This window comes from Zophobas morio, unplaced genomic scaffold (genome assembly GCF_036711695.1).
Source record: "Zophobas morio isolate AGI-343-1 ecotype UQ-CSIRO unplaced genomic scaffold, CSIRO_AGI_Zmor_V1 ptg000014l, whole genome shotgun sequence".
Lineage (NCBI taxonomy): Eukaryota > Metazoa > Arthropoda > Insecta > Coleoptera > Tenebrionidae > Zophobas > Zophobas morio.
The window spans coordinates 10,462,672-10,482,486 of record NW_026972119.1 but is presented as its reverse complement, the minus strand read 5'-3'; the positions used below and the strand labels follow the sequence as shown (position 1 = coordinate 10,482,486).

The window sequence follows — 19,815 nt, the reverse complement described above, 5'->3', positions numbered from 1 at the left end:
TGTAGTCATTACCATCGACTTTTTTCATATTGTACCCCCAATCTTTGAGGATGAATGCTAGTTTTTCCGTGGAAGTGTTTCCATCAAAAACATATTTGCGTTCACCGCAAAACTTCTCAAATTGCCTCCAGATTGAATTTCGTGAGTTCTTCGTATTTAGCGGCGTAATGTTTGTAATAGAATCATCAATTTCTTTTGGCGTGTTACGACCAAAACGAAAATTGGACATGGTTTTTTAAACCCACACAAATTTTGCAAAATGGCTGTTCTTATTTACTTGCGTCGCCATAGTATCGCACACCAAACTACTTCGTAAATCATTATAAAATTATTTTTAAAATGTTTGTTCTTGCAATAATCTGTTGAATATATTGCGTGCATCACAATGAAATCGATAATTTTGAACAACAATAATCTCTCATGCTTGTTGCCTAAGAAAAATGCACTCGTGCTAAAGCACTCGTGCGTTTTCAATGCAACAAGCATTCGAGTTATTGTTGCTCAAAATTATCGATAACATTGCGATGCACTTAATATATTATAACTGATAATTAAAAAGTTCTTGACAAAACTCTACTAAGAAAAGTTGTTGAGTTCAATGAGCTCTATAACTGATTACAATTAATGTACTTATTTCTGAGACACCCTGTATAGTTTAGGCCACTCAGAATTTACCTTAGTACAAGAAGACTTTCATCATCCTGCATTGTTATTTGATGTTCAATTTCCGTCTGAGAGATTTAAACCTTTTGTAGGATCTAATTCTACATCATATAATTTTAAGAGATGTAATTTTAATCAATTGTATAGTCTTATTCTTAGTACTGATTGGTCTCCGGTTTTGAAATGTAATAATGTTGATAGTGCGTGCACACATTTTTATGCCATATTGAATTCTTATTTAAATCTAACTGTACCAGTTATCTGTAAAAGTAAATGTTCATTTCCTGTTTGGTTTTCTTCAAAAACTAGGCGACTCATAAGAGTTAAGAAACATTACTTAAAAATGTGGAGGTCAACCAAGTCTAATGTTTATTGTGTTAAATTTAAGAATTATCGCAAACTTGTGAAATCGAGTATTAAGACTGATCATGTTAATTATCTTGCGATGATATCTAATTGTATTCGAGATGATCCTAAAAAACTGTGGTCGTTTATAAACAGTGTCAAAGGGCAAACGCGTATTCCAGGTTCTATGTTAAACATCAAGGGTGATGTTATTGATAGTCCCCAGGATATCACCGATGCATTTATGTCGCATTTTGAGTCTGTGTATGAAAGAAAATCTGCTGTAAATTCTACATGTGAGCTGCTACCTAATTCTAATGTTAATATCTGCATAGTAAAGGAATTCAGTGATACTGAGGTGTTAGCAGCACTTTGCAGTTTAAAGAACAATTGTACTGCAGGACCTGATCTAGTACCATCTTTCGTTGTAAGAGATTGTAGAAATGTGCTTGTAAAGCCGCTTTTACATATATACAATTTGATGCTAAAAACAAAAATCTTTCCGGAGTGTTGGAAAATATCACGTATAACACCTGTTTTTAAATCTGGCAGTAAAAGTGAAGTAAATCACTATCGTCCGATTTCGATTATCAATAACTTTGCAAAAGCTTTTGAATCGTTGCTTTACAAACCTATTTCCTTCCATATGGTTCATCAACTGTCGTCCAAACAACACGGATTTGTCAAAGGAAAATCTACTGTTACTAATCTTTGTTCTTTTACGGATTATGCATCACATGCCCTTGACAACCGTTTACAGGTTGATACAATTTACTGTGACTTCTCTAAGGCTTTTGATGCGGTACAACATTCTTTGCTTTTACATAAGCTACATGTCTTTGGTTTGTCTGCTGATTTGATTGAGCTTGTTCGTTCCTACCTGCAGGGTAGGAAAAACTATGTTGAATATCAAGGTGTCAAGTCTCGGATATATCAACCTCCGACTGGAGTTCCACAGGGGTCAATGCTTGGTCCCTTGTTGTTTTGTGTTTTTATTGATGATGTTGTGCAAAGTCTTTCTTCTTCTAATTATTTACTTTATGCGGACGATTTAAAAATATATCGAACTATTGAATCGGCAAGAGAATGTGAGTTACTTCAAGCTGACCTTAACATGCTTTATCAGTGGTGTACTGCTAACAGTTTGGTACTAAATAAAGACAAGTGTAGGGTGATGACTTTCTCAAGAAAACAGGATACCATTGTTTACCAATATGCAATTAATCAAAAATCATTGAAACGTTGTGACATATTCAGAGATCTTGGTGTCATATTTGATTCCAAATTAACATTTAACAGTCATGTCGAAACGTTGTGCAAAGGGTGTTACAGTATTTTAGGCTTTCTTGCCAGAAATACGCGTGATCTCAATAATCAAGCACTTGTCAGTTTCTATAATGCTTACATTCGTAGCAAATTGGAGTATTGTTCTGTTGTTTGGAATCCATGCTATAAGAAATATGCTGATATGGTTGAAAGAGTGCAACGCAAATACCTAAAAATCTTGTATTATCGGAGGCATAGAAGCTTCGTTGAACATGGTTATCCTTATGATTTGTTATTGAATGAGTTTTCGTATGTATCTTTAAGCAATCGTAGGATTATGCATGAAATTGTATTTCTTGTAAAATTAATTATATATGTAATTTCTGATGAGTACTTATTGGCATCAGTTAATTTACTAGTCCCAAGAATAAACAGTAGGATGAGGGACACATTTTATTTATCTGCAGCGAGTACGAACCATTATGCGCAGTCACCTATATTGTCTATGTGTAGAAGTACTAATAATTTTGTAATAATGTTCAGATGTTGACATTTTCACCATTAATTTAGGCAGACTAAAATCGGTCATTACAAATAATTTTTAGATGATTTGTTGCAGAGTTTATTATTTAGGAATCAATTTTATAATTTATATTTTATTTATGTATTTTTAGTTTATTGTGAAATATAATATTTATCCTGTAATTGTGTAGTGTAAAGCTACTGTTGGATAAATAAATATTATTATTATTATTATACAAACTTTTATTTTTACGAGAAAATAAAAAAGATATGAATTTATTATTAATAATTAATTAATTCGTAAATAAAAATCTGTGGCATTGATTTTGTTATCAAGAAGATTCTATGAATATTTATTTATTGCAAACACGGTGTCTGTTCAAACGTTTTCAACACATATGTTTTCGGCCGAAAACTATGAAATTCCAGAACACATTTTGAAGAAAGCGCAAAAAGCAAATGAAAATGTGTTACCTGGAGTATCAACGAAAAAGAATACAAAATTTTCCTTAATTGGAAGATGCAAAATTCAGTAAATCTTTTCAGCGAGGCAGTTATGATGGCTTACTTTCAAACATTGGTAAGTAATTCAGTTTATAAAATAATTATTTTACTGTGTTTTTCATTTTCTGTCAGAAAAATATCCATCCAGTTCCTTATAGTCAAAATATTCGATAGTCAAGGCAACTTTAATAGTAAACGACAACATAAACATTTCTAATTGTCATCATTTGACACTAAAAAAAAATCTCAAAAAGTTATGTGGCAAAAAAATCCCGAGTTTTGGCGAGCAAGTCATGCAATTTTTAAAAGATGCTCCCGAGGACAGATATTTACTTCATAAGATAAACTAAGTTATTTTTTGATGATTATAAGTATTTAAATACGAATGTTTTATGCATTAAAGGCAGAAAAGATGGTTGACATACTGACTTACCGTGCTCTCTTGACTTACTCCTAATTTCTCAACCCTGCTCCTGAAGATGCCACTTACGAAAGTGTGCGAAACGTTGAGCCCAAAAACTCAATTGACACGGTCTCAACCCGAAAAACGATCATACATATAAGGAATTCACGTTCGGTAGATGTAACTAGATTTGGTAACTTTTTTTTTTAAGCTGTGTAACTGCGGACGTAATTGTTCTAGTGTATAATGTTACTGGAATGTCAGAAAGTAGGTATCAAAAATGTGACATGTAAGTAAGTAAAGGTCAAATATCGAAAATGTGATGGTTTTGTGGTCATCTGGTGAATCTATTTTTGAACCAAGGAGAAAATCGCATCCCTCTAAAAGCCCAAAGAGCAACCCGCATGTAAAATTTTGAATTTTTTCCCTTCACTAGTTTTTTTACGAGGACAAGCTTTGATGTCATCATCATGGATCCACAATTTCACTATGGATCCGTTCTGGTATATCGATGTCTCATCCAAGAAAATGAAAAGTAAATCTTCACCACAATCACGCAATTGGAGATCGGTACCGCCTTAGAAATTTGATTCTGGCAGCTATAACGTGTTTAAAATGTGAAAAACTTCGCCTTCGGAAACCTAAATTTATACGTGTATTACGTACAATTATTTTCAAAGACGAGTGTTTTACCTCTTACAAAACAATAACGATTATATAAAACTTAAAAAACAATTGTAGAACGGAACCAACAAAGCATGTAGGTATACAGGGTTAGTCACGAGAGAATTACTTCTGAAAATTATTTTTACGCAACCCAAAATACGAATACCATGTACCATTTGATACTAACTGAATTTAAAATGAAATGCTTAATCGATGATTGCTTTGAGTTTGGCAATCTCATTTTGACAATTGTGGAAAATGAGGTTACGCGAGTGTCCATGGTGGTACCGCAGCCAGTCGGAAATCTCCTCCGGCGCCGCTAATCAATTTGTCAGTGTGCCTTTTGATCTTTTACAACCGATTAATCACGAGAAAATTATTTCTAAAAATTCCTTTTACGGCATTTTATTCAAAGGTTACAACACAAACTCAAACAAGTAAGTAAATAATTTAACTACTAATCTGTTGAAAATGTTGGGCATTTTGGGGGGATGCTACTGCTTTTTTGTAAATGGATGGCCGAAGAAGTCCGGAGGTTGCAGATTTGCACTTCGAACAGGCTCTAGGTGACGTAGAGATGGCGAATTAACACATGCACATTAGCGGCGAACAACATTGGTAGAGCACTTACGGCTTCAGTATAGCCCAGATTGATCTAACTGTATGTCGTCGATCCAATGGGGCTCTAGAGGCGAGTCAACGATGACAAAAAATGTTAAAAATTAATTAACGTCAAAGTGACACTGCCAAAGTCAAAGCAATCATGGATTAGGCATTTCATTTTAAATTTAGATAATATCAAGTGGTACAGGGTATTAGTATTTTGGGTTGCGTAAAAATAATTTTCAGAAGTAATTCTCTCGTGACTAACCCTGTATAAATCTGCGCAGTCGTCTTTCTGATTCTGATTATAATATTAACGGCACAAGCGCCGCTGTATCTGTATTATTTTAAAATTCGAAAAACACTCGACAACACTAGCGAACTTTACGGAGAATATTTCTGCCACCAGTTTAACTGTTTCCGTTTTACCCAATTTTTTGAAAACCACGAAATATTTCTTGTTTATTTTCCTTTAAAATGAGCTTTCTCGTGATTACTTTTATGGAAATTGGTTCCATGCTGTATTTAAGGATTTTCTGGAAACGAAGCTTGTTGAAATTAGAAAAACTTCGTTTTTTTTCCACACAATTCAGATTTGACATTTGAATTAGAAAATTAGACAGTTGATGCCAATCTTAAATTTCTAGTGATCTTAAGATTGCAACTTAACCACAGAAAAGTTTCTGTCAGTTACTTCTACCGAACGTGAATACTTATTATATTGACTACGAGCGTGGAAGCCTCCAAAATTATTTTCAAAAAGATTCTAGATTTTTATATAATACTTAATTAGATGCTAGTAAAATGGAGGCAGAATTCTAACAGCAGAACTCGCGAAGAGTTTAAGTTTACCTGAAAATTTTGGTATCAATAGCAAATTTGGAAATTGTAATTTCTATTTCCATAATTAAATAAATCATCAAAAAAATTAATATGTAATTAAATAAAGAATAAATTTTTGTTTAATTCGGTGTAATAAAATAGGGCATGATGAGAAGGCATAATAATCCTTTGTGTCCGCTCATTATGCCCCGGGTATAACAGGCCGCTTTACGTTTATCAAATCGTGGGTATAGTATAGAACAAACATTATAGACGAGTGAAAAATAAAACTCATTAACAATGCATGTCATAGGGAAGAAACGCTTCAGTTTTCTAAAGCAGGTATATGAATCATATTTATTTTATCACATATATTTGTCTTTCCACATCGATTATTATTCAGAATTTATATTTATTTATTAAAGTTTCAAAGTAAATCACATTTTTCTGAAATTGGGGAAGATTTTCAAATTTCATTTGTCTGCTATTTATCAAGTTATATGGTAACTTTCATCTGAAGTTTTCTTTCACTTTTGTTTTTTAACGGTATTAGAAATAGGCAATAATTATTGCATTAATATTTTTAAGTTCATAAAAAAATATATTACCTGCACACTGTGCTTTGAACTTCAGCCAGAGAATTTTTTAATTTTTGTTTGTCTAATTAAAAATTTCTGAATTCGACCTGTGCGCAAGCAGAGCATAAATACAACAAAGGCCGTTTCAACAGTAATTTAAAATATTAATCTACAATTCTGCTACTGGTCCACGTTAAATTCATTAATAATAAAAGCAACTTCCCTTGTTGAAAATTTTAGTGCACCTATTAAACTATTTACAGTATCAAAGAGGACAGTATCTAGGATAGTACGTTTCTGTTAAAAGAGTAGGACCCAATTTTAAATAGATTCTGAAACGTAACGGCGTAAACGGAAAGCCGTAATTGTGAAAAAAAAATGAAAATTGAAAAAAATTGTAATAACAACAAAAATTATTGAAGCTTACTTCGACAGGACTTCCTTTGCCCCTGAAGTACAATCCAACAAAAGCGAAAATTTATTTGTGACCTTTATACATTAAAAAAAATTAGCGAAAGTAAAAACATAATTGTATTTTTTCTAGATTTTTGTAGATCTTGTTCTTTTTAATTCATTAATGTATCATACTTTAATAATCCATAATTGATCCGGTGCGGAGTGTAGGGAAATCAGGTGGCCGGTCAAACAGTTGGTTCAAAAGTATGAGTGCGTTGATATAGCGCAAAAACTGGATCATACCAGTCACAGGGTAAAAAAATTGTGATCCATGGATCAGTCGAAAATCTGGATACTTAGGATAAAAAATGAAGGAGGATTTATAAACTACAAGGAAAGAACTATGTTAAAATCCGACAGACGACAAACGGACGAAAACGCGAGACCTACTGTTTCGTACTCTAGAGATCATGACACGTCCAGAGAACATGAAAATAGCTATTCGTCGAATGGATTCTATTACAATTACTTCCTTAGCTTACGCTCGGGAAGTAAAAATTGTCGTATGTTAGTACTTTTTGTCATAAAATTTGTGTTCTGCTCCTTTTTTATTATTGTTTTATACAACAATTTAAAATTTTCAATGTCATCAAAATCACATCCATTACAAATAATAAAGCCCATAGATCGAAGAGTACTTGTTGCAATACTTTCAATATGCGAACCAAATGGATGTTTCGATTCAAACACGACACCAAGATGACGTACAACCTACGACTACGATGTTAGTAATAAATAGAGAGCGGATTTATAAGCACAAAAACATTAAGAATAAGCACTTAAATAAGCACAACATTTTCAATAAAAAAGTTTTATTTTAAGCAAAAAAGCATTAAATAAGCATAACACTTTCATTAAAAACATAATCATATTACAAATCAAAGAACACTTCTTAGAACTTTGGATAAAATATTATTACAATAATCCTAGACTTTATATTTTACACACGTATTTCAGTTTTCTTTAAAACAATTTATGATTGTAATATGTTCCAAGTTGTCCACTGTAACGTTTTTTCGCCGATCATTTAAAATGTGTTTAAAATTGGAGAATGTGCGTTCAACATCCACACTTGTTGGCGCAAATTTGAATTTTGTTGGAACTAATGTTGGATGTAACTCCAAATTTTCCACCTTCTGGCCTTGTAAAACACGAGCATCGTCGGAAAGAACACCGAAACCTGCATTTTTATTTAACACTTCGTCAAGTTTTTTAGATACTCTAGTACCAATATCACCCCTTACTGCATTTGCTTGTTGTTTAAATTCTTTCACTAAGTTTATGGCATCTACCAACAACATGTTGGGTTTTTCTAACTTTTCTATTACCTCACATACGAATTGATAATTGCTTCTTAGAAAAGCTAGATCTTGTCGCAAATCTTTGTTTTCCAAAATATTTATGCAATCTTTAATCGATTGAGAAGAATCTTCGCTAAACTCAGTAACTACTTCCTCAAATCCTTTTATATATTTGTCATAATAAAATGTGGCCCGTAACCATGTTCCCCACCTCGTTATAATCGGCTCTGGGGGCAACGGTATGTTTGGAAATTTTTCCTTAAAATGTTGCACTCTTAGTGGGGCTTTAACAAAAATCTTTTTACCATTTGCCACTAATTTATTAACAGTAGGAAACTGCAAACGTATTCCTTCAGCCACTCTGTTTTAACCGTTTAAATATATATGTTTAAATATTTTTAGATTATTCCCTCTTTCAACATATAACGAGCTGCATCCGAGATCATCAATAAAATTTTATTCGCCGGTACGGCATTTGGCAAAAATAGTGACGTAAGACTGTCATTTACAAATCTGGTAATCATATTGCCATTTGTTTTATCTAACATTTTCAAACTTACTACATACCCTCGACTAGGGAAATTTTCATTTAAGATTCCAACAATTAAACTTGCCTCGTATCTTCCACAACTATCGGTTGTTTCATCGACAGCGAACCATAAATAATTATCTCCAATGCGATGTTTAATTTCGTTGTAAACTTGCTGAAACACTGGGCCTACATAATTTTTTCGGAGAGTACTTTCAACCGGAATAAGTCGATTGCAGTGTTTTTCAAGGAATTCGTGAAGAGTGCCTTTCTCCAATTTTTTTAAAGGTATATTGGACTGGACCATCATTTTACATAAATCGAAATTAAACTGAAACTGCTCATCTTTTGTGGAAGTAGATGCAACAGATTGATGTATGGTCTGCTGTTTAATTTTAGAAACTTCAAACATTTTTTTCCTTCTACATGAAGAGTCGTTCTGACATGTTGCGTCACGTTATATTTTTTATCACTTTGAATCTAAAGCAACGTACATACATATACAGGATTAACAAAGGAAAATAGATAAAAAAAAAATAGTGGGCTTACGGTTTTCACAAGCTCTGCAGAATATTTTGTTGTTTTCTAATTTTAATTCTGGAAAATCCTTTATCCACTCATCCGGCATCGATTTTACTTTCGGCATTCTTTTAAAATATTAGTAATATTACCAAAAAGAACTCAACATGTAACAAGGGAGAACCACGTATAACAATGTACTGCAACAGATGCGATAGACTGATGGTTGTGAAATAAACGGTTCATTTACTTAAAAGTTTCCATTAGAAAAATTTTAATGTAGGTAGTTGGGTACAATAATCCTTTTTTCTAGAAAATCTTCAACGGTCTTGCCGCAAAATGCCGAAAAAGAACATCTGGTTAAAAGCTTTAATTCATTATCAACGGAAGTAAGGATTTAAAGTCATAAAATCTATGGAGTATTTTTCCAATCCTATAATAAAATTTTATTACCCAAACGACCGGAACCTATTCAGAGAAAGGGTCTTGAGTAAGTGTACTTCAATGGTCAAGTCCAGGTAAAATGCATACGATACGATACGGCTAACCAACAAGTATTTGTCATCCCGACAAGGCCAGCATTTGAACAAAATATGCATTAAAACTCATATTCGTCGAAAAAAGCATTAAATAAGCATATAAGTTTTAATATGCATAAAATTGAAAAAAAAGCAAATAAGCATAAAAAAAAATGTGTCAAATGACCCCAAATTGTATCATAGTTACAGATATAAAAAAGTTTTGAAGTGCTTACATTTTTCACAAAAAGCATTAAACCTAGAAATCCGCTCTCTAGTAATAAATATGGTAAACAATAATAGTACTAAGTTAGAAACCTGATGAACTCTAGTTTCTTGAATAAAATGTTTTAATTGGAAACCATTAACATTTGTAAACAGAATGTGGTTGTCTAAGTAAGATTTCATTACTGGTATTAATTTATTCGAAAAACCGCAGGATTTAAATTTCTTCAACAGGCCATGATCAATGAAATCAGCATAAATAATGGCCCGACCATTATTATCTAATTCAAAAAACTGCAGGATAACAAACTTCATTGGAACTGTGGAGATTCACATACAGAGTTCTTCAGAAAAAAACATTGCTTGTGTGTACTCATGTTGTACATTGTCAATTCAGAGTAGAAAGCAGAATAATGAATTTAAATAATAAACCAGTGACGAATGTGTCTTTAGTCATAGTTTTACTTCCTGAGCGTTAGCTAGTAAGAAGTATTGTGATCGAGTCCATCGGACGACTTTTGCTTGCTTTTATGTTTTCTCGGCGTTTCATGGTCCCTAGAGTACGAAACAATAGGTCTCCCATTTCCGTTTGTCTGTCTGTCTCTCCGCCGTCTATGTCTATTATTATTAGAGATATAATCTCAGAAACTATTGGACTGATTCTTGTCAAATTTTATTTATTTTAAGATTTCGAGATCATTCGATTCTTTTGACAATAAAGAATCGAATGATCTGAAATCTTGCAAACATTTTAATGTTATGATAAGCACGATAAATTGACATCCTCTCAAAATTTTGCTAAATAAATCCTTCCTAAAATATGCAAAATATGGTGATTCCATACTTGTGGCTATCATTGCATTCGTATTTTTTAGAACCACTTATACAGGGTGAGTCAAAAAATTAATGAATGAGGCAATCTATTTTACTGATCAAATCAAGAACGGCTCATCCCATTTTCCCGAAGATTTGACACTACACAGTACTATTGTTACTACTACCACTACTACACTGCCCCTATCCAAATTATAAACTACTTAAAACATACGCAAAACATGCTTCTTTATATGCACTCTAACAGTCCACATATAGCTTATTTTATAATTTCATAATTTTTCAAAAAAGCGGTATTTGTTCCACTGTACTTTAAGAGCAAGGGAGGTTCTGACCAATTTTTTTAATAAACTGAGTTTTAAAAAGTAGTAGGTCTAGATTGTGTGGTAAACATTTTATGTGGTTACACTAGTTTATGAAAATCTAAGTCAATTTTAACTCTTTTAACGCATTCGATAAAAAAAGAAAATCCTGTGAAATGTGGTCGAATGTCAGAGTCGTTATCAGTGTTGAATAATACGTCAGTTGCTTTTTTGTTATAACAGTTAGTGTCGTTGTTAGCTGTTAAATTTTTAGCTCTCGTTAAACTAACATGGCCAAAATCTTCCGTGTATATACGAAAAAATAAATGACCTGCGATACTGATTTGCGATATCTCAGCCTTAACTTTCAGCGCGTCATTAATTTTTTTTTATTATAATCACTTTTACAACAGATTTGCTAGGTATGTAGTGCTTGAACAACTTTTTGTATGGTATTTAAATTATATGGAGTTATTACTATATTTATTATGAGTATGGAAATGTTCACTAAATTAAAAAAAAAATGGTATAAAATTGTTTGGAAATGGACATGAAGTACAACTAAATAAATCCAGTTTATTAGATATGTGGAAATGAAATGAGGAAAAATGTCACGGCCTGAGTGGAGTTCGAACGCACGTCTTCCACTAGCCGGGTGGGTATTATAACCACTAGACCATCAGCTGTCGTCAGTATCTTTCTGCACTTTCCACGCTGCATTGTTCCACCACAGGTATCTACATTATGAAAGTTGATTAAAATATTTTTATATTCTTATGCTAATGCTTATATTATAAAAAAAATGGTCGAAGGTTATTTCGACAGAACTTCTCTCTGTCCTGAAATACAGTCCAACACACCAAATATAAAATATATTTAAAGTAGATAACCAACGGGAAAAAATGTATTCTCAATTTCGCAGTACATGCTTAACTTCGACTGTTTATGTTTATACCTTAATACTTATTAGGCGACTAAAGAAGAAGAATATATAAACAATAAAAATTATAACAATAATAAACCAAGTGGAGGCGGATTCATAAACCACGCGGATAGAGGTACATTATTTAAATTTAAATGGAGTTCCCTAAGAAAAACGTGAAGCTGTTGTCATTAGTTCATTACTGTGTTGGTGGAGATGATGAATAAATTTTGATTAGAATTTTACCATGTACACGATAGTAAATGCCAGCAATTAGTTCAGTAATTTCAGAGATTATAAGTTTAATAAAACGTGGAGAAAACATGAAATTACCCACTTATCAAATGGTTCCTGTTACAATCTTCCTTACTTCACGTCCGTAGAAAGTGTTTCCCTAATTTTGCAATAAATTTCCAACAGATGGGTAACGGATAGACAGAATGATGGGAAAGCAAACTAACATTTTGGTATTTTATGAGTCGTGAAAACTTGAAAATGTAAAATTGGAGAACTGTTATAGTGAAATCTGTTTTTAACTGTTAACGGTTACAAAAAGAGAATTTATTGGCTTGTTGAACATCTTTTTTTCCAAAGTGCAAAATTCATAAAAGAATATAATTTTATTTGAAATTTATGGCAATAAAAAACGGGTAACTTTCGATATTCCAGCTTGGCTTCCTTCCAGCAGTTATGATGATGAAGCTAGAAGAGCGATTTCAAACATATTTCCAGTAAAAATGGAGGCACATATGAAAAACAATGCCTCTCTTTTACGAGTCAGAAGTGAAAGATGAATAATAGTTGGAGCAAGCCAGCTATTAATTTTAATATCTGCTTATATATAAGGGTTGTTGTGACGCAATAAAAAATGGAACTTTTCCAAAAGTACGTACTCAATCGTGAAAGCCAATTTCTCACAGCTCGCTAATAGAGAGCTGTTTGACTTTTCAAAAGCCACGATATTACTTTTAAGTTTTCGTTATTGTTTAACACAATACACTAAGTTATCGTGTTCTATGTTACTACAGTTACACGCTACGGTACTTTATTTTTTCTTTTCATCGCTGAATCAGGAGAATGTCCACGCTCCTGAAAATCGCGATTTTTTCCAATGGTTTTCGGATAATTGTCATTTCATAACTGTACCACCGAACAATATGGTGCAATTTAAAAAACCTCGCCGCAATCAAATATAGAAACAGTTAAAAAAAATGCAAATCGTCGTAACCACAGTCGCCGACCCGCTGGCGGATTTCTTCGTTCATTAAGTAACGCGATGTCACAATAAAATCCGAATCGATTCGGCGAGTCGGAATTTCATCGAAATTAAAAACTGGGCGCGGAATAGAGGAACCCTCTGAGCGGAAGAGATCACAACAGAACCAACAAAAGGAGCGTCGGAATAAATGCACCGAAACGGTTTTAAGTCATCAAGGCAAACACGACAAAGGATATCACCATTCCGCCGAGGCGACCCCCTAAGGTCTTAATTACACCACACAATTACACAGACTTGGTTTTTTACGCTTCTGCAGACACAATGTGACGCACAAATAAGTAAATATTACAATAAAATGCCCTCCAGGAGAGAAGCAATCTGCCGCGGGTGCGCCACCTGTCGGCAGTAATATCTCTCTGTGGGGAAGGCGGCGGCGGCGTTCTTATTGTGACGGCACTGAGGTACGGCAATATTCTTAATTTAAACGTTAAACTTTTAATTCTAGCAATTATAGTTCGCTTCACGCCGACTTTCAACTTAATCGACGGACTATTACGCGGAAACGGCACTGCCGAATTAACAAAATCGACCATGGCGAAAGAAGAGACGAAAAAGATTTGACGCTGCTATGTGCAGAACAAAAAAGTTGGGTGTTAAATTGATGGACGAGCGAAACGTGATGTTAAACGAACAAAATAGCCAGAATTTTAAAATAAGAAGATACCAGTTTTGTATTTACAACCGTGACAAATTTTCCAAAAAAGAGAAGTGTGTGGACGAGAATGGAAGATGGATTTGAAAAGCAGGTAACGGCATCGTGAGATCCAATGACGCACTTCTCATATTTTGGACGAACTAAAATTGCGTACATTTTTTATGTTTCACGAAAACTGTAAACGTATACCAACTGGTAAAATCGGTCTCCGAAAATATTCGGAAGCAAACACGATCCTTCAAAATTTTCAAGTGCTTCAACATATTTGGGAAAATTTAACAGATTTTTTAAAATTGTTCCGGGATTTTTTTGCAATACATTATTGTATCTCTCTCTTTGCTTCATTGTTACATTAACTACAATAAACAATATAAAAAATGAATTAAATTGTAAAATTCGCTGTTAAAATATGTGTTTATTTGTTCCTGTTAACAATAGGGAGCCAACAATAACAACATTGTAAATATCGGCAAAAACACTGAACCCATTACATTTGGAGGTCAACTGTCTTGAATAAGTTGAAAATGTGAAACATTTCGTTCCGGTGAACAACCACAGGTCAAGAGATTCGGTCTGGAGACATTCTAAATACTTTTGTAGTAAAGAACTATATATTTTAGACTAGATTAATCTGTTCCGCAATTTGCCAACATCATGGGGTGCTATGGATTTAGCATGAAGCAGCATGATGTTTCTCATTACAAAATAGTAATTTACGTCATAAATCCGGTAACTCAGTCATGCATTTTATTTCATATTGTGAGTTTATATTTTTATATTTGACACTTTTTCAATTGACCCTTTTCCTGTAAGCAAAGTGAGTAGATATTATATAAATTCCAATGATACAGAGTGAGACAACATCGCGCAGGCGAAGTCAGTTAAAATTAACCAATGAGGAACAGATTACGCATGTGTTTCCGGTTGCATTCTGTCAAAGCGGTTTGTTGTCACAGGCCTTTGCTCTGCTACCGGAGTGCCGGATACTATTTCCAACGTGATTTTGAAGATGCGTGCGCACGGAAAGTCACTACGGAAGTTTTACGATCTTACAGGAAAAGGGTCAATAACGCCACAGCAATGTGTTTGTTCACTATTTGTCATTTTAATTAGTGGAAAAAAACGTGATGAACATTTCTCTTAGGTTTTCCGGTGATTTTTTTCACAAGCAATAGAAACACCAAGAAAATTAATGCGTACAAATTCAACAAATGTATGAAAAAGACTCCGAACCATACTGTGAGGCAAAAGAGCACGTGAAGTACGGAAAGTGCAGAAGAGCATAATTTCTAGATACTTAATTTGAGTTCTTATTGTGTCAAAAATAACAGTCTGATAAATATGGTGAATTTGTAACATTCGCCTGTAATCTAACAACATTCTGTGCATCTACAGAGAAAGTTCTTTCTCGTACATCCTACACAAAGTGTCAAAATTTTCGATATTAACAAAAGTCTGAATACCTAATGAGGTTATTTATCGAGCATTTATGTACATTTTTGTCATGGTTGATTTTTTGTGTTTATTAAAAATATCGTAAAACATTTACAAAATGTAATAACAAGAGAAATAATCCAAAAAGTCAAATTACAGTTCATCTTTAGCAGAAATCAGGTTTTCGCCCTCCATAAAGTTCAACGATTTCCAAAAGCTTCCACTAGTCATTAGTTCGTCGGTCGTTTTCACCTGAATTTCGTCAGGTTCGAAACCATTTACTTCAAGATATGTCAGTTCCTCATAACCCGTGGGTTTCAAGTCTACACCACCCAAAGTAGGTTTCCTACAACATTCCTACATAATAAATTATAGTTAGACACGTTGGTACTACTTACCCAGTTTTTGCAAACGCTACTAACATATCCAGAAGCAAGTCTTTCATTTTGATTTCGTCGGGTGTTAAAGGTGTGGGTATAAATGTTGGTCCAAAGAAGTACTTAGTGTCGGCACCATGACCAACCACTACAAAATTACGATTTAATCATGAACCCTTCAAATGAAAAACCATACGTTTCTGCTCGTTGTTGTCTCCAGGATAGCCGAAAAGATAATAATAGACTGGAGATTTATTCACTTTTGCTTGCATACGTACGGCCGTTTCTGCATCGTTGAGGAAATACCGATCGCTAAAAATCTGAATCAATTTTAGTAGGTTTTCTTTATTAAAATGCTCGCCACCTAGATAATGTTCTTTGATTTTTCTAGCAGTACTTTTCCATAAAGACGACGATAACGTGTAGTTGAATTCCAGGAAAGCTGGAGCCCACTCTTCCCAATTCACGTCTATATTGTCTAGGTCTTCCAAGAAGACTGAAAAATTCACTTAGAGAAGATAGTAATGAATGAAGGGTTACTTACACGACACAGGGAAGAGTCCTTCATGGACTGCCATAGATGCAAGCAACGGTACGTCATACACGTCTCCTTTCTTCAGTAAGTGGTACGGATCTTCATCTAAAAAGGGATTTGAGCCGCCTTTTTCAACAACAGGACCAAAAGGCGCGCACGGCAAAAATTTATAATTAAAAAATAGCGAAAGTTTATCGAAAAGGTGCTGGTAGGGTCTTTGCTTCAAACAATCAACCATAACTCGAGTGGAACTCGTAGGACACCCCACTGCATCAGCCAGTTTCCTAGCCCTCATTAAAGGCTGCTCTTGGATGGAAAATGGGTTCAAAGCGAGACCACTTTGAGCAAATCCTCGATGGAACAAACCTCTCGAACGCTTAGAAAAGAAGTGCAAATGCACACTTGAACCTCCAGCTGATCCCCCACTAACTGTCACAGAGTTTGGATTTCCGCCAAAACTAGCTATATTATCTCGAATCCACTTCAGAGCCAATGTTTGGTCTTTGAGACCGTTGTTTCCGGGCACTACATCATCCTCGGTACTCAAAAAACCCAAAATTCCCAAACGATAGTTAAAAGTGACGTATATAACCTCTCGATCCATTATAAGGGTTGGAGGGGAATAGAAGTGACCACTACCATACATGAATGCCCCTCCATGAATGTGGACAACGACATCTAAGTTTTCGTCAGGGTTTGGATTCTCACGTGGTACGAAAACGTTAATGTAAAGACAGTCTTCGTCGCCTGGTGTTTCGAAAAGTTGAATCGAATTACTCTGTGCGCATTGGAATAAGGAGGTGGCATTCCAGGTACCACTCCATGGATCAACGGGTTCGGGTTCCTGGTAGTACCAATTTTAACAACGGTATCTACAAATAATAACTCACCTCAAAACGTCGCTCCCCAATTGGTGGTTTAGCAAAAGGGATGCCTTCGAATGCCGAAAATGTTCTACCTTCGAATGATATTTTGTGGTCTCCGAGAATCTCCCCCAGTGGTGTCTTCACCAAGGGGAGTTTCCCACTGGAAACATCTTAAAAAATGCTTGAAAAAAAAAATGCAAAATCACACATTAATTACCTAAAGTAAATATCACGAAGAAGGGGAGAATTATTGCTAACATCTTATGAGCCCCACTAACAATGATTAAATGATATATCCGTTGTGTGGTCAAAAATGAAGATAATTCGTCTATTTATAGGGTTATGCAACACCTATTATCTACATTTTGCTATTATCGCAATAATGAGATGTTTTTATTAATGAAAGTCATGATAACCGGCAAGTTTTTGTTTTGCTTATTACTCATCATATATGTTGTTGTAAAATAAACTTTATGTACACAAGTCGGTCTAACTAATCCATAAAATTGAGTAAATGGGTTTTTTCCACACTAAAGGGCGGATTTTAGGGCAAATGCCTTTTCATTTTGTTTGATACAAATGCATGAACATTACTTATATATATAAATTTGTATTTGTGAAAATCTTTTATTTGGGCCCTACTTGTTTTTGCCTATTTTTGATCACGAGTGCCTTTTTAGGTTTTAAAATAATCAAAACACACATTTACAGACTCCAACGCAAGTTGTCTCTTGCTTTTTTAACCGCGTTCCGAAATTTCCATAAACAATTAAGATACTGATTTTTCGAAATACGTCTTGAAAAACTTCACCCAAATGCTAAAAAGATGATAATAAATTTCCAAAATTAAGCACGGTGTATAAATACGTTAACACTTGGCAAGGTTTTATATTTGCTTAACTGAAACATTCGATGAAGAATGACAAATTTCAATTTTTAAATATGCCGGAGTTAAGAATGCTTAAATATGATGAGCATTTTGTACATAAAAAATGTAAATTATTAATAATAATAATAATAATGACAACACCGAGATGGTCTTAATTTATGGAAGAGTGTCAATCTGACACTCTTCCATAAATTAAGATCATCTCGGGGTTGAATATGGTGTTGAATATTTTTTCAAATTCTAATATGAATCAAGGAACAGAAGAAAAATGTACTTTTATTACAGCTTAATTTTGAGAATATATCACCAAAATTTCAAAAAAGGTCTTTCGTAGATCTTAGGAAAAACTGTAAGATTTCCTTTTACAAGAGACTAAAGGATGAATTCAAGGATGAATTCTCATTGGCGATTTACTATTTTTACGATAAGCTTAAAACGTCTACCAATATCAGAATAATCGATTTTGTATTTTCAAAATTAAATTGAAAATTTTGTTTTCCAATTGTGAATTTCTTTCCAAAAACCTTCATCTCTCCGGTCCAAACTATAAGAGCACCTATTGTAAACTTTGCATAAATTTTAGCTGTCCCTTTTTAATTTTCAACAGACACAACAAATTTGTCAACAACTTTCTAAATTTTTATTATTGTGGGTGATCTTTCTCGACTTATCTAATTCGTTGCGTCATAATCACAACAATTTAATGTAGTAGTCTACCAAGTTAAATGATAAGACGATGATTTTAAAAATCGGTTTGTTTACTTTATAGATAAAAGTCACAGTCACTGTCGGTACTATACTTACAATTCATTCTTGGTGAAAACTCGGTTTTCGCTTTCCATAAAAAATTAGAGATTTAGAATTTTTTATAAAACTTTTTTAGGTACCTAGCATTAAGAAACATGCAAGGTATAAGTTTGAGCTTATTTAACGGGTGATTAAATTTTCAAATTTCTAGTTTTTTATGTTTTCTAGATAGGACTTTGTCTCTAAGTAAACTTAATTTCGGCATCAAGTTTATTGGGGTTGGTCCTTTTTTCGTACCTACTCTACGGGACATGAAACGTCTAAAAAAAAAACATAAAAGTAACTAGTCACCCGATTATTACAATACTTTCTCCGAGAATTAAAAAATATATAGGGTGTCACTTTAAAAAAGTTGATGTCGTAGACAAAAACAAAAAAATTATGGGGTGCTAACAAATATATTGTGTCATTTAATTTCATCCACTATTATTGATATTATCTACATATTTTTTAATATATAGAGATTATCACAAATAAATGATTACAAAACAAAATTTTATATGTAATTCTCAAAGAAGCGGTAAAATTTTTCATTTCCCTTGCATTTAAATGCGGAGTTAAAATTCATCACATTTGCTTTCCTTTACAAAGCATCTTATTCTTTTGAGGGGACATTCTTAGTGTACAAGCTTAAAGAAATTCAAGGAAAATTCTAAAGGAAGTCATAACAAAAGGAGAAAAGAATATTCGCAACACCATCGAGAACATGTAAGTTGGAAATTTGCTGTTGCTTTTATCTGAAATATGTGTTAATCACATTATAAATTTAATAGAGGCACCAACAATACTTAAGTTTATAAAAATTGCTCGAAAATTGTTTCGACAGAACTTTCCGCGTTCCTGAAGTACAATGAAACATTTCCAGCATTTTCGAGTTTTTTCTTTACACAATTTTGTGATGACGTCATCAATATTTTTGCAGGGACATGTGTATCAATTGAGGGAGGCGTTCCTTATTCAATTATCAAAATAAATTGACCGATTTATTTTTTTTG

General features: G+C 33.6%; 1 protein-coding gene across 1 annotated transcript; it reads right to left on the bottom strand.

Moving 5' to 3' along the window:
- Positions 1-15,427: 15,427 nt before the first annotated feature.
- On the bottom strand, positions 15,428-17,411 carry LOC135128974 (venom carboxylesterase-6-like). Its single transcript, XM_064056056.1, has 6 exons — positions 17,342-17,411; positions 17,149-17,294; positions 16,268-17,102; positions 15,920-16,219; positions 15,745-15,871; positions 15,428-15,692 (listed from the first exon to the last, which is right to left on the bottom strand). Exons 1-6 carry the CDS (start codon positions 17,382-17,384, stop codon positions 15,500-15,502), a joined length of 1,644 nt encoding a protein of 547 aa, XP_063912126.1. The 5' UTR covers positions 17,385-17,411; the 3' UTR covers positions 15,428-15,499.
- Between the last annotated feature and the right edge of the window lie 2,404 nt (positions 17,412-19,815).